Here is a 13,593-nt window from a genome sequence, read left to right on the forward strand (position 1 = left end):
ATGAAATTTTGACCACAGATAGATCTCACCGTGCTGAACACTTTTACATGATGTAAAAATTTGGCTAAACCTAACGGTTTTTGAGATATATGCGAAAAACTACTGTCTGACCCTTTGTTCCATTTTTAGTAACGGTGGCCATGTTTTATGACGGATAAAAAATCCTCACATAAGTTCTATGCACGATACCCCAAGGAACATTCATATTAAGTTTGGTTCTAATTGGTCATGTAGTGTCAAAGCAGAAGATGTTTTAAAGAAATAACATTAAAAATAGCCAAAAAAAAAAAAAAAAACGTCGAAAAAGGGCAATAACTCCAACATGGCTCAACAGATTAACATGAAAATTTGACCACAGATAGATCTCATTGTCAGAATTTGGCTAAACCTAACGGATTTGGAGATATATCGGAAAAACTACTGTCTGACCCCATGTTCTATTTTTAGTGACGGCAGCCATGTTTTTTTCGACGGATAAAAAATCTCTACAGCAGTTCTATGCACGATACCCCAAGGAACATTCATACCAACTTTGGTTCCAATTGGTCAAGAAGTGTCAGAGAAGAAGAGTTTTGAAAAATTGGTAACGACGACGACGGACGACGACGACGGACGCCAAGTGAGGGCAATAACTCATATGGCCTTCGGCTTTCACTTTTCAAGGACAGTAACTCTATAAAGGAGTCGTCTGACAATTTTGATCCCTTGGAGACCTATGTAGGCCTTATAATAAGGATCATTTCGGTAATAGAAAGAATTTGGCTAAACCTAACGGTTTTGGAGATATATGAGAAAAACTTCTGACTGACCCCTATCTACTATTTTTAGTAACGGTCATAATTTTTTAAGGATCAGTTCTATGAAAAATACCATAAGGAACATTCATAACATTTCTTATCCTTATTAATCCAGTAATGTCAGAGGAGAAGATTTTTGAAAGAAATAACATTAAAAAAGCACACAAAAACATCGGAAAAGAGCAATAACTCCAACATGGCTTAACAAATTAAAACAAAAATATGACCACAGATAGATCTCATCATGCAGAACACGTTCACTTTATAACAGAATTTGGTTAAACCTAACGGTCTTGGAGATATATGCAACAAAAAACAGTCTGACATCTATGTTCTATTTTTAGTAACGACGGCCATGTTTTTCGACAGATCAAAAATCCCCAAAAGATTTCTACGCAGAATACCTCAAGGTATATTCATACCAGGTTTGGTTCCAATTGGTCAAGTAGTGTCAGAGGAGAAGAGTTTAGAAAAATTGTTAACGACAGCCAAGTCCCTTTTAGGACATTATTTGCATTTTTTTTGTCAATTTTACACATGAAAATGACAAATTTTCCAATAAAAATGGTTGCCAACCCCCTGCTTCCCCCTTCTGGATCCGCCACTGCAATCCATATCACAATATAACGTGTGTGAGAAACAGAACTTTGAATTTCTCAGGTGGGACAATCAGGAATAAACCAAAAGCCGGTAAAAATAACAGATAAGCAAGCCAATGTGAAAAATGTTGATACAAGCAATAATGTTGAGTAGTTAAGTTGTGAGTTTCTCCCTTTAGCGATATCTAGATTTTGCAAAGAATGCTAAATTTATCATATAATGTACTCTATAATTGTAATTGTATACCTATAGTTATATAACTTTGGTTCATAAAGATTAGATTAATATTCAAAAATCACGATCACATAAAAAAATATAGTTGAGACAAGCACTAATTTTGAGTAGTTATGTTGTGAGCTTCTCCCTTTAGCGATGTCTACTAAAAGTTTCAGTATATATAGAACACCTTTCTTCTTCTCCTTCATTTGATCTCTCTTTTTCTTATTTTTTGCCAAAGCTGATGCAGCTGCTGGACTTAACAACTCGTTTCGTTCGCATTTGTCCGACTCTTTATCTAAATGGTAACCACGGCGACAAGTGCAATCGAACGAATGTACAGTGTTGCGGCATATTTTACCTTCAGGACAATCGTCTACCTTCTCATAGCATTCGTCCCTGTCTACACAAATACTAAAAGCGGGACTCCATACATATCCTGGCTCTTCCAGTTCACAGTCACATGTATAGTTAAATTTGTTTCTTATAAGATCATCGAAATCTTTATTATGCCCAACCTGCCAGACACAATCCTTATTTAATAATGACCCACAAGGATTAAGTCTGTCCAATATCGCTTCGTTGAAATTCTTTACATTTCCATTAGTTGACTTTCCGTAGCAGGGATCTGGACAGAACCACAAATAAGCACAAGTAAAGATAGAGTATTTGTTTCCTGGAAATGTAATTTTGCTTCTAAAGTCAACAATGTTTTTTCCATTAGCCTCCTCTGTGAGTTTTAAGTCTTTAAAACAATCCATTTCGTCAACTAAGGCCAAGTTTTTCTCCCGAAGATCCGTATACCAACACATGTAATAGCTGGCTGACACACGGTATTGGAAAAGTTCTAAGGTGTCCTTGAAAGGATAATAGGATGCATACTGTATTGATTTGTTTCCCCACTTATTGTGAATTTTTGCCAAAGATCCAGAATTTTTCGCTGTGTTAGAAATTTCGGAAACACATGGTAAAAATCCTTGGTCACACGCGGAAACAATTTGAGGGTACCCATTACGTAAACGTGGTATAGGGAAGTGCTTGTAAAACTTTGATTTGTCGTCCTTTTCTTCGCCAGAAAATGCATAGCGTTTATCAGATTCAAAATACTTGTGAGCTGCTAAAAAGAGTCCAATAAATCTTAGATCTTTTCCAAGTCCGTTAGGTAGTTCAACCTTCGACCGGTCGACTTTCTCTACCCAGCTTATACGAGGTTCTGTAGGCGAATTGCGTCGTTTGATGAGGTTAGCTGGATGACGTTCCAACTGGATCTTACTACCTTCGTTTTGAGCTGACATAGATAAAGAAATCATCACGCTAGATAATACTGTAGCAGAAAAAATCATTACTTTCATTTTCGACTCATTCAAACAACTTGCTGTCATTGAATCGGAAACGCACGGTGACGTCGAAAATAGACTCGCGACGTTTCCCGTTAACTCAATGAATATGGATTAATTTCAGAAATAATTACATTTTAAAAGAATCTTGGATTCTAATTGGTTGATAGCCAGCTCTGCTAAAACGTATATGCCTTTTTTTACCCCGGCGAGCCCAATCTCGCTAGTTTCTTTGTTTCGTCGTTCAAAGTTATCAATTTTGAAAAAAAAAAAACGGAAGTGTTCCGAGTATCAGTTGCAAAGTCATCACGGAACCTGGAATCCCGAGTAATATTTTCGTTCCACGAGTTTCTCTCAAATGTAACCCCGGGTCACTAGTGACGTCTTCTGTCATTTGATTGGCTGAGCGAATATGACGTTATTTTATTTACTTTTATACGTTCTAGTATTCAATCTTAAAGAAAAATGCGTTTGAATATTTTTTTTTTCAAATTACTTACATCATCTTTCGATATAAATCCACAGTTATAAAGTTAATTTAGATGTTCTCATCTTTGTTTTCATTTCATTTCATAAGCGGCAATTAACTCATATATTGTGCATATCCGTCGTTAATCTGGCTCCCTGGTCAATATCACAAGCGACCCTAGGATCCCGAAAATATTAACCTGGTTCATGGGCCTACGTTCCAGGTATTTGCTACTAGCTATACACTGTCACGAGATTTTATTTTATTTCATAAGAGGCAAATTACTCGTCTATTGTGCATAGCTGAGTCTATATTTTCGTAGACTGGTTCCCGATTGCTATGGAATGCCAACGGGGTCAAAATTCTTAATCCGTAAATTGTTAATTTGTAACTTCTTGATTTGTAAATTATCAATTTGAAATTCGTAAATTGTCAATTTGTAACTTGTTAGTGTGTAACTTTCCAATTTGAACATTGAAAATCTGTATATACAACTTTGAAATTCTTCATTTTCAACTTCTCGGCGGGTGTTTCTAGAAAAGCAGAGGACGCTTACCGTACCGGTGCACCTGATCCATGCTCCAAGTTTTTAGTGGAGTCCAAGTTGCTCATTTGCTTTTGTTACTTTGTATGTATGATTTTAGTTACTGTATGTTCTTTGTTGTGTATGTCTGTTTTCCATGTCGGGTCTTTGTCCCTGGATTACATTCTTTTGATTACCGCTAAAACCTTGGTTCCCTTGATTACTCTTTCTCACTTCGTAATGCGTTTTTCGAGATTTGTAAATCATCAAATATTCTTAATTTGTAACTCGTCATTTTAAACTTTCTTTGTTTAAAACATTTTTTTTTCAGTTTCAATGTGACAATAATGAGTTTTTCATAAAATAGGGAATTTCGGAATTTATATGTTCTATCTCACATGTAATGGGTATTGTTTTTCAAGTTACCTAAGCTTGTTTAAACTACGGAACTCTGAAAAAAAAACAAAACAATAACGGGTGATATAGATGATAATTCTGAAATTTTGAAATTTCCCATTTTTCCGATTTTATAGTAATTGTCACCCTAAAAGGAAAAACTAAGCGCCTGAATTGGTCAGATATGATTTATACATCTTTATCTTATTAACAAATGCTTAAAATATGAATTCTACGCTCTTGGTATGATGTGAATGAGAATTTTGTTTGATACTGTGACCAGTTTTCTATGGGGTAGGGGTAATATTTTTACCATTTTTTGAAAAATCTTTCTTGAAAATTAGTTTTTTGGTGGTTTATTTATGTAGGAAATAAAATTATCTATCGAATGATACCAAAATTGGGACGTTTCAGTCGAGCAATAACTAGTAGAGTAGAATTTATCTGACTTTTACGGAAAATTCGAAAATTCCATTTTATGCATTTTTGGAAAAATTCTGACTACGAAAATCAGCAAAATTTATCAAAAGAACCCCAGAAGTATAAATTGTGATAATACTAAACAGAAAATACCAAATAAACCCTTTTTTACTGACGTATAAATACTCTAGGGATATTGAAAAATATATCAATATATGTCAATTTAAGCAATTTTTCAGCGGGATAGGGGTACATTTTATTCATTTTACCCCTAAACGCTAAGTGTTACTGCAACGGTATTGGTACCATTGTAAAGCTGAGACATTGGGCTACGTGATGATACATACATATGCAAGTCTACTTCGTTTTAAAGAAAGAAGTTCGTAGAATCGAAATACCCTACAAATTGATTTTTGCCTCAACTATGTATAAAAAGTAGCCGAAAAAATATAAAAAGGCTTCAGTGATTTTTTTGGCGACAAAAATATTCTGAAATGGGAGGTATAAGGGTACCTGAAAATCATATTTTGGTTGATAAGTGGTGGGGGTGCACGGGAGGTTATCTTAGCCCACGTACTATTTATTTATATAAAAATTTATATAAGTTTAGATATTTGGTGTGATCTGCTTTGAATTTCTCACAGTAATCACCCTTTCAAATTTCATTGGCTACATTCGTAATTCCTTGTTTTCGTATTTCAATAAATTCAATAGTGTTATATATCCTATATATCCTTGTTATCCTACTTTCACCCCAGAGGCATGGCTAAAGCATTATAAAGGTGCATATTTTCAAAAAGTTCGCAAATGTAACAAAGAAGTTCGCAATTTTTTAATGTACCGGTTGTTATTGAGTTAATTTGTGTTACATGTTAATTAAAGTGACATATTGTTTTAAAAGATTAACTGAGTAAACAGCGTCTGTTAATTGTGTGGTGTAATTGTTTGATGTATATTTAAGTAGGCTGTGTTTAGTACATACAATGCTTTCTCAGGTTCAGCATCTGCACAAGATTTATGTTTCCAAGCACTATATCATAATATATCTCTTGACCCCATTTTTATAGTCACAACCTACTAAGTTCTCAATGCCATCGGCCTTACCACAATCTCAATTCATTTCTACAGTTGCAGTTTTTTTATTTCATTTTACCTACTTGACCCATTAGTGAATTATAAAACATCCTGAACTCTCCCTTTTCCAAACATAAAATCAAATGTTCTCTCATATTTGGTTTTCAGTTCTGATTACGAAGACCCCCAGTAAAACCACTTGTACAGAATTGAACCGTGTTTGCAATCGCCTGTAAACCATAAACAATTGAATAAGAATGCTAATGAGTTTCTGGGATTTTGACGAAAAGTCGTTATTGCCATCACTTGGCGTCCGTCGTTGTCGTTGTCCGTCGTCGTTAACACTTCTTTTCAAAATTTTTCTAGCTCCTCTGACACTACATGGCCAATTGGAACCAAACTTGGTATAAATGTTCCCTTACGTATCCTGCATAGAAATGTTGTGGGGATTTGTGATCCGTTGAAAAACATGGCCGCCGTTACTAAAAATAGGACATGGGGACAGACATGCAGTAGTTTTTCGCAGATATATCCAAAACCGTGAGGTTTGGCCAAATTCTTTTAATTGCTGAACTGATCCTTATTATAAGGCTTAGAAAAGTCGCCGGGATAAAAAATGTCAGACGACCCCTTGTAAGAGTTATTACCCTTCAGACGGGAAATGGTGACATTTTTTTTATACAGTTTTCAGCCAATATCTTGAAAACTATGATAGATTGAAAGAAATTTCAATTAGTGAAATGATCCTGATGATAAGTCCTACCAAAGTTTTCTTGATTCAAAATGTTTGGGCACCTTCTTGTTAAATTCATTGCCCTTGAAAGGCAAAATTCAACCAAGTGAGCCTGATTTGCCTGACACTTTTTCAAATATTTTCCGTGCGATGACCTCTATTGCTTTTCATTGTAAAACACCGATGCCAGGAAAGAGTCTTGAAAACCCGATATATGTGGGAACTGTTTAGTTGAAATGAAATGTGTGTGTAATCATCTCTAAATTAGATTAACAAGGTGTGAAAGTTTTACAAACCAGTTAACGGTGATTACAGATAGTTCATCCAATTAAGATCTATGTATTATATTTCTACGCCTAATTATGTTGATAACTCATTTTTTCAACCGAAAAAAGTTTTATCTTTATTTTATTATTTTATCTTTAAGTTTTATTTTTGAATTTATCTCTACATTAATTTCTAATATCTATACACCAAAATGTAGCACAAAATACACAACCTTTAAGAATATGATAAATATTTTTGATGAACATTAAATAAATTTCAGATATGTTATGTTTTGTTACCATATCCCCGTAAAAAACTGCACAAATCACACAATAGAAAGAGTCCGTCCTGTCAAGATTTTCTCCTTTTAACGTTCTCAAAATTGAATATTTAAATATACTGTTGAATATAGACTTTAAGAATATGTAATTATTTTTTGACAGACATTTCTAATTTAGAAAAAAATACCTTTGTTTGTTCCCACATCCGATAACGAATTGAACATTTTATGTCGGAAAAAGTTCGTCCTGTCAAAATTTTGAATTTATTTCTGGACATATTTCAAAAACATATATATCAAAATGTAGCAAAAAGTTTAGCTTTAAGAATATGTTAAGGACTTTTGACAGACATGAAGTAATTTTCAAGTTTTTGGTGTTTTGTTATCGCACCCCCGTAAAAAAACGACACAAATCTCGTAACAGAATCAGTCCGTCCTGTCAAGATTTTCCCACCTAACTGACTCCAAATGAAATAATTTTCAATCAAAATATGCCTATTACTATAAGCTTTATGAATAAGTAAACATTCTTTGACAAACGTGACACAATTCATCAATTTTATTCTTTAGAAATCACTTTATTTTTTTTTTAATTCCACTGAGTGAAACTAAAGTTATAGCCAAAACTGTATCAAAAAATGCCCGTCCTGTTTTAAGATCAACTGGTTTAATTTCCGTTCTGGACAGCAGTGCCGTATTTTGTCTTCCAATCCCGAGCGCCACCTGTCGTCATAATGATCGTTAACATATAATGCAACTAAACATAATTTGACAATTCATGAATAGACATGTTTCACGTCACGAAACCTCAGAGGACGAACTACATGTACCAATTTGGACAAGCTTACGTGGTTTATTACATTGTCAAATTGTCCGCTATTTCAAAGAAAGTCACAAAGAAAGAATATTTTGATGATTTACCAGTCTCGGAAAATACATTACGAAGGGGGAAGTTGCAAATGAAAAGTTCGAAAAGTTGTAAGTCAAAGTTGCAAATACAGATTTTCAATGTACAAAATGGAAAGTTACACACTTACAAGTTACAAATTGACAATTTAGGAATTTCAAATAGACAATTTATAAATCAAGAAGTTACAAATTAACAATTTACGGATTAAGAATTTTGACCCCGTTGGCAGTCCATAGATTACAACATTCAGTATGTTACGCATATACAAATATATGCTTTTATGTAAAAAAAAAAAGCTTTGAAAACAGGCAGAATAGAGTTCTGTAATTGATAGCAGAAACCAGGATTTTCCCATTTTTACCGTAAATAGTACCAATTTAGATGAAAATTTAAACGTCGAAATAAAAAAAATGTATACGAAAGTTGAATTAAAGCGCCGATGGCGTACGCTGAACCTCGGGAGTCAGAAGATATTTGTAGGTATTTTCAAAAACTTTATAATGCGCTGGTGGTATTTTGTTCTTTCTGCATTTCCAAAAAGATTAATTATTTACAACAGGATCAGCACTTTCACCACTACTAGAACTACACATCCACACAATATTGATGATTCAAAATTTAAATTTAAATTTCGTTTTTTTTTCATTTCGTTTTTATTTTTTTTTCTCAATGTGTAATCTTGACAACCTATTTTTAGTTTTAAACGTAGCCAATCACGTGGAATCCATATATGGATATCAAAGGCATTAATAAAATATAATTCAAACTTCTATATATGTATTTGATTTTTTCTTAGACAATCTACCATGCAAAATATAATCTCAATCGTGTACTGTAAAAACGGGCAATGCATTTATACGAAATAATTAATTTGATACATATTTTAATATTCATCCGCCAGACCTCTTTCGCGGTGGAAGTACTTTTAAAGTCGGTTATCAACCGGAAGTCCTTTTGATTTACATTAGATGGTGTTAAGATTCAGAAGTCAGATGACTTCCAAGTTAAAATGACAAAGTATGCAATGATATCAAAACTATACATGAATATATGAAGGCATCTGCTGACCAACTAATAGACGTATACGTGATTAGGGAAAATTCCAGAATCATGGCATTTTGAAACTATTAAATCTCTAAAAAATGTAGGAGAAAAGTATAACCCAACAAACTATCACCTTAGCTCTCACTTTTGTTAGCTGTTTTGGTAAATTGTTCACCGGTATTTTTTAATGAAAGGCAAAATTAGTTTTCTGATCACTGAAAACAAATGTGGTTTTCGTCAAGGTAACTCAGCGAAAATGCTATATTCATCCAGCACTCTTTTTTGAAGTGTTGCAGTATAAAAAAAAAAATAAATGTATGTATGATTGTCTGGGACATGGGAAAAACGACATATCGGAAAGGGTGCAATCAACAAATGGTTCAATCAACAACTCCAATGTAGTACCTAATTGTGAACTGGGTCGACATCAAAGTAAGAATGATATCATACTGGTCCAAAATTTTGAAAAGTAATGACACAAAGCTATGTTCTGTCATATATAAAATTGTGCTCAAGCTATTAAAAACAACCGCCTTTGAGGCGACGTGGAATACATATACATGTATTGAAAACATCCTTAACGAGTGTGAACCCTCTTTCATATATGGATTTGGTGATAACTGGTTAAAAAATATAGTTACCCTGCAAAACCGATCAATTCAAACTTGGATTTCAAATGTGAATAACTGTCTCAAAACACTAAATCACAGAATTTACCAAAATAAATTTACTTAATTTTAGGTGTTAATGATCGATATATCACAATCTGCAAGAATAAACAAGGGAACCAAGATCCAGGGATAGAGGATAAAGACTAGACAGGGAAAACAGATACACACAACTAAGAACATGAAATAACTACAATAACATGTATGAAGAAACAGAGTAAATGAGCAACTTGAACTCTATTAAAAACTGGGAACATGGACCATGCACCGGTAGAGTAAGCGTCCTCTGTTTTTCTAAAAATATCGCCGAGTTGCTCATAAAAAGCCAAATGTAGAATGACTAATCACGACCTGCAAATAGAGGCAGAAAGATGGTCTAATGTCCCAAGAGGACGACGTTTTTGCGACTCGTGCAGTAACAATATAATCGGAGATTAGTACCATTACTTACTCGAATGTGAAAGTTTAAATATGCATCGATAGTAAATACATAATAAATGGCAATAGTCATATCAAAATTCCATTATTAACTATGTTTGTATTTTGTTTTTGTCATATCAACAACACATATATCAAACTTATATGCAATTGTTTTACTGTACTTTCTGTATACCATTGCTTCTTCTTTGGTTAAACAGAATAAAGCATATACATATAGCTGACGACGATAAAAGGCATTTGTATCAATGATCATTACAAAATTTCATTTTATCAAGATTAGGACTGAGGTTACACCAATATTTTAAGAAATGTTGTGGTTATGTTTTCTTTATCAATCTTAACACTGAGTTCAATATTTTCATACATAGGTTTATAGTCCCCGATGCTTAATTCTGAGAGTTCAAATAAAAAGGCTGATGACTTATAACAGACTCGAAGGCCCTTCTCGGGTCAATGGAACAGATTACTACTAACAGTTTTTTTTAAATGTATTCAAGTATTTATCTATAATAGAGGCTCTACGCCCTTTCTTGAATCCTGTTTGTCTATCAGCGATAATATTGTTTATATACAGAAAATCCTGTAGTCTCATATCTAATATAGATTTAAAAACTTCCCCAAGACAACTGTTAATGTCGATCTTCTATAAGTACAAGGGTCATGCTAAAAATGGGAAGGTCAACTCTTCCGATACACCCGCATGATAAAATTAAGTTACAAAGTTTGTTTATAGCTAGTAAGAGTGCAAACTACAAATTTAATCATTTCATTGATTATGACCACTTTTATTTACCATTTTAAAGTTTTCCAGAGACTAATAATTTAGATAAAGAGACAAGACAAGATAATTCTTTATTATAGTCTCACCTCTAACTGACATATTATATATACATTTAAAAGCAATATATATGATTCTAAAAGTTAATAGTTCACATTTGTCTAATACCATTATTATCGATATACAAAACATATACATTTAAAACTTTATGTTGTCAAATTAGAGCCGCTCTTTTCAAAGAGTTATGAGAGACTTTAAATAAGTAATTCAAATACTATATATATACATTTTCATTTTAATATATTATATTAACAGAAATTACCTATATAAAATATTTCTTCTAGTTAATAAAACACCATGGCAGATTTTGGCTGAATAAAAGAACATTTTTTCATCACTAAATAAAAATATGAATTTTGCATCATCAGTTAAATTATCAAAATTGTCATTAAAAGATTTAGCCCGAATAAAAATATCTTCTCTCAAATGTGAATACACAGGACAATGCAAAATGACATGTTTCTCATCCTCAATATTACCATTATCCATACATACATTATTAAAACACAATCTATTTTCACTCAAAATACCTTCATATCTGCCAGTTTCTATTTTTAATGGTGCAACACCACAACGAAATTTAGACAAAGCACTTCTGTATCTACCAGGTATACGTGTTTGTAAATATCGTTCTACTCCATACCCTTGCTTAAAAATTCTGTAAGTTCTCAGCTTACTATGATTATTACTATTTAAATCATTGAACCATTTATTCTTAAACTTTTCAAAATTTATATTTTCTAACATATTTATAGAACTTTTGTTAAATATAAAATTTGTATTACAAAAATGGTTTACATTTAGCTCTCTAAATTTACTATGTACTCTAAAGTTCCAATTCTTTATTCTATTATTACATTTTCTATTTGCCCATAAAAAGACTTTTTTTATTAAGTCTATTATTACACATTTTTGTAAATCTTGACCACATTCTAAAAACACATGACCACTGCTTAATTATACAAGACGACCAGCCCATGTCACCATAAAGTGAAAGATTTGGGGTATATTTACCGACCCCCATTAAGAAACGCATTGCTCTAATTTTTTTTACAGCATTAATACATGAAAAGTCTCTACAGCCCCATATAGAGGCACCGTATTCAATAACTGACATAACCATTGTATCAAATAATTTTGTAAATACAGAATAATCAAAACCTCCATTAGCTTTATATTTAGCTATAAGTAAACCTAGAGCTCTACTAGCAGACTTGGCAACAGCCTTAGCCTTAGCCTTAGCATATAGCAAAACTGAAATAATAGAGTCATCTAATCTTACACCAACATTTAACATCTTTATTTCATCTACTAAATCATTAATAAAAATATTGAAGAGCAAGGGTGATAAAATACAGCCTTGCTTCAGGCCTGTTTTTACATCAAACCAATCTGTCATAAGACCATTTATTTTTACACAAGATTGTACATTAATATATATGGAAAAAATAGCATTCATCATCTTTGTACTAACACCAATATTTTCAAGTTTACTAAACAATATATTTCTATTTACAGAGTCATATGCTTTTTTAAAGTCAATAAACGCACAAAAAGTAGAGCATTTATTAAGTTTTCTAGTTTCAATTATTGTTGTTAATGTAGACAAATGGTCGACTGTACTGCGACCTTTTCTGAAGCCATTTTGTTCGTCATTTAAAACCTCTAACTCTTCAAATTTGTCAGTAAGTCTGGCATTTAATACCCCACAATAAATTTTATATGATGTTGGGGCCAAAATAATTCCCCTATATGCTATAGGATCTCGAGGGTCAGCTATAGATGATTTAGGAATAGGAGTAATCACACCTTTACTCCAGATAGCTGGAATTTTACCAGACTCAAAACAAACATTAAAAATACGAGTTAATGCGTTCAAAGCAGTTTGATTTTTCAATAATTCAATTTGAATCTGATCTATACCAGGAGCTTTCCCGTTTTTTGCTGTTAAAAACCTCTTCTACAGAAATAATATTATCTAAAAAATCATCATTTCTACCATTGCTATTAACAATATTTGATATCTATATCTATATCTTTAACGACAATTAAGTTATTTGAATTGATTAAAAGACCAATTGTTAAAATTTTCTACACGGCGTCACTTTGAACACAAGAGTAACAATTGTTCTAGATTTCTAAACCTGGAAAACGTAAAACTGGGAGGGTCGTGGAAAATGGTGTCTGTCCATCTGTACACAGCACCTTATGGTGCGTTTCCTTTGAAACAATTTGACAGATTGTATTTTGTAGGTTGCGACTTTATGAAGCGTAAATAAGCATGTAGGAAAAAAACAATCATTTCAAAACCATAATCAAATAAATACGTAAAAAGTTAGTCTTATATAAACAGAATATATAAGTGAAAAGACACGCCCGTTCCTTGTGCAAATTTTTGAAACATTATAGAGTGGGTGCAATGTTGATATCCTTTGTGGTAAAATTAGCGAGAAATTTTAAGTTTCAACTTGAAACCGCCTAAATCTACCCATGACAACCCATGCTTTGCAAATTTTAGGGGAAGCACTCCCCCACCAGAATACGCCTCCGAGTAACCATGTTGATTTTTATGAGTGGGGT

The 13,593-nt window shown here is 32.9% G+C and overlaps 1 protein-coding gene and 1 pseudogene across 1 annotated transcript; both read right to left on the bottom strand.

The window, feature by feature from the left end:
• Nucleotides 1-1,497: 1,497 nt before the first annotated feature.
• On the bottom strand, nt 1,498-2,997 carry LOC148623192 (uncharacterized). Its single transcript, XM_088574178.1, has one exon. The coding sequence runs from the start codon at nt 2,993-2,995 to the stop codon at nt 1,679-1,681; it is 1,317 nt and encodes a 438-aa protein (XP_088430304.1). The 5' UTR covers nt 2,996-2,997; the 3' UTR covers nt 1,498-1,678.
• Nucleotides 2,998-11,135: 8,138 nt separating this feature from the next.
• Nucleotides 11,136-12,412, bottom strand: LOC148623193 (uncharacterized; annotated as a pseudogene).
• Nucleotides 12,413-13,593: the final 1,181 nt, after the last annotated feature.

This window comes from Perna viridis, chromosome 3 (genome assembly GCF_037379345.1).
Source record: "Perna viridis isolate PV_CMFRI_1.1 ecotype Kerala chromosome 3, ASM3737934v1, whole genome shotgun sequence".
In the NCBI taxonomy this organism is placed as follows: Eukaryota; Metazoa; Mollusca; class Bivalvia; order Mytilida; family Mytilidae; genus Perna; species Perna viridis.

Excerpts from the sequence above, each read along its gene's own strand:
- LOC148623192 (XM_088574178.1), bottom strand. The coding sequence starts at position 2,995 with ATGACAGCAAGTTGTTTGAATGAGTCGAAAATGAAAGTAATGATTTTT.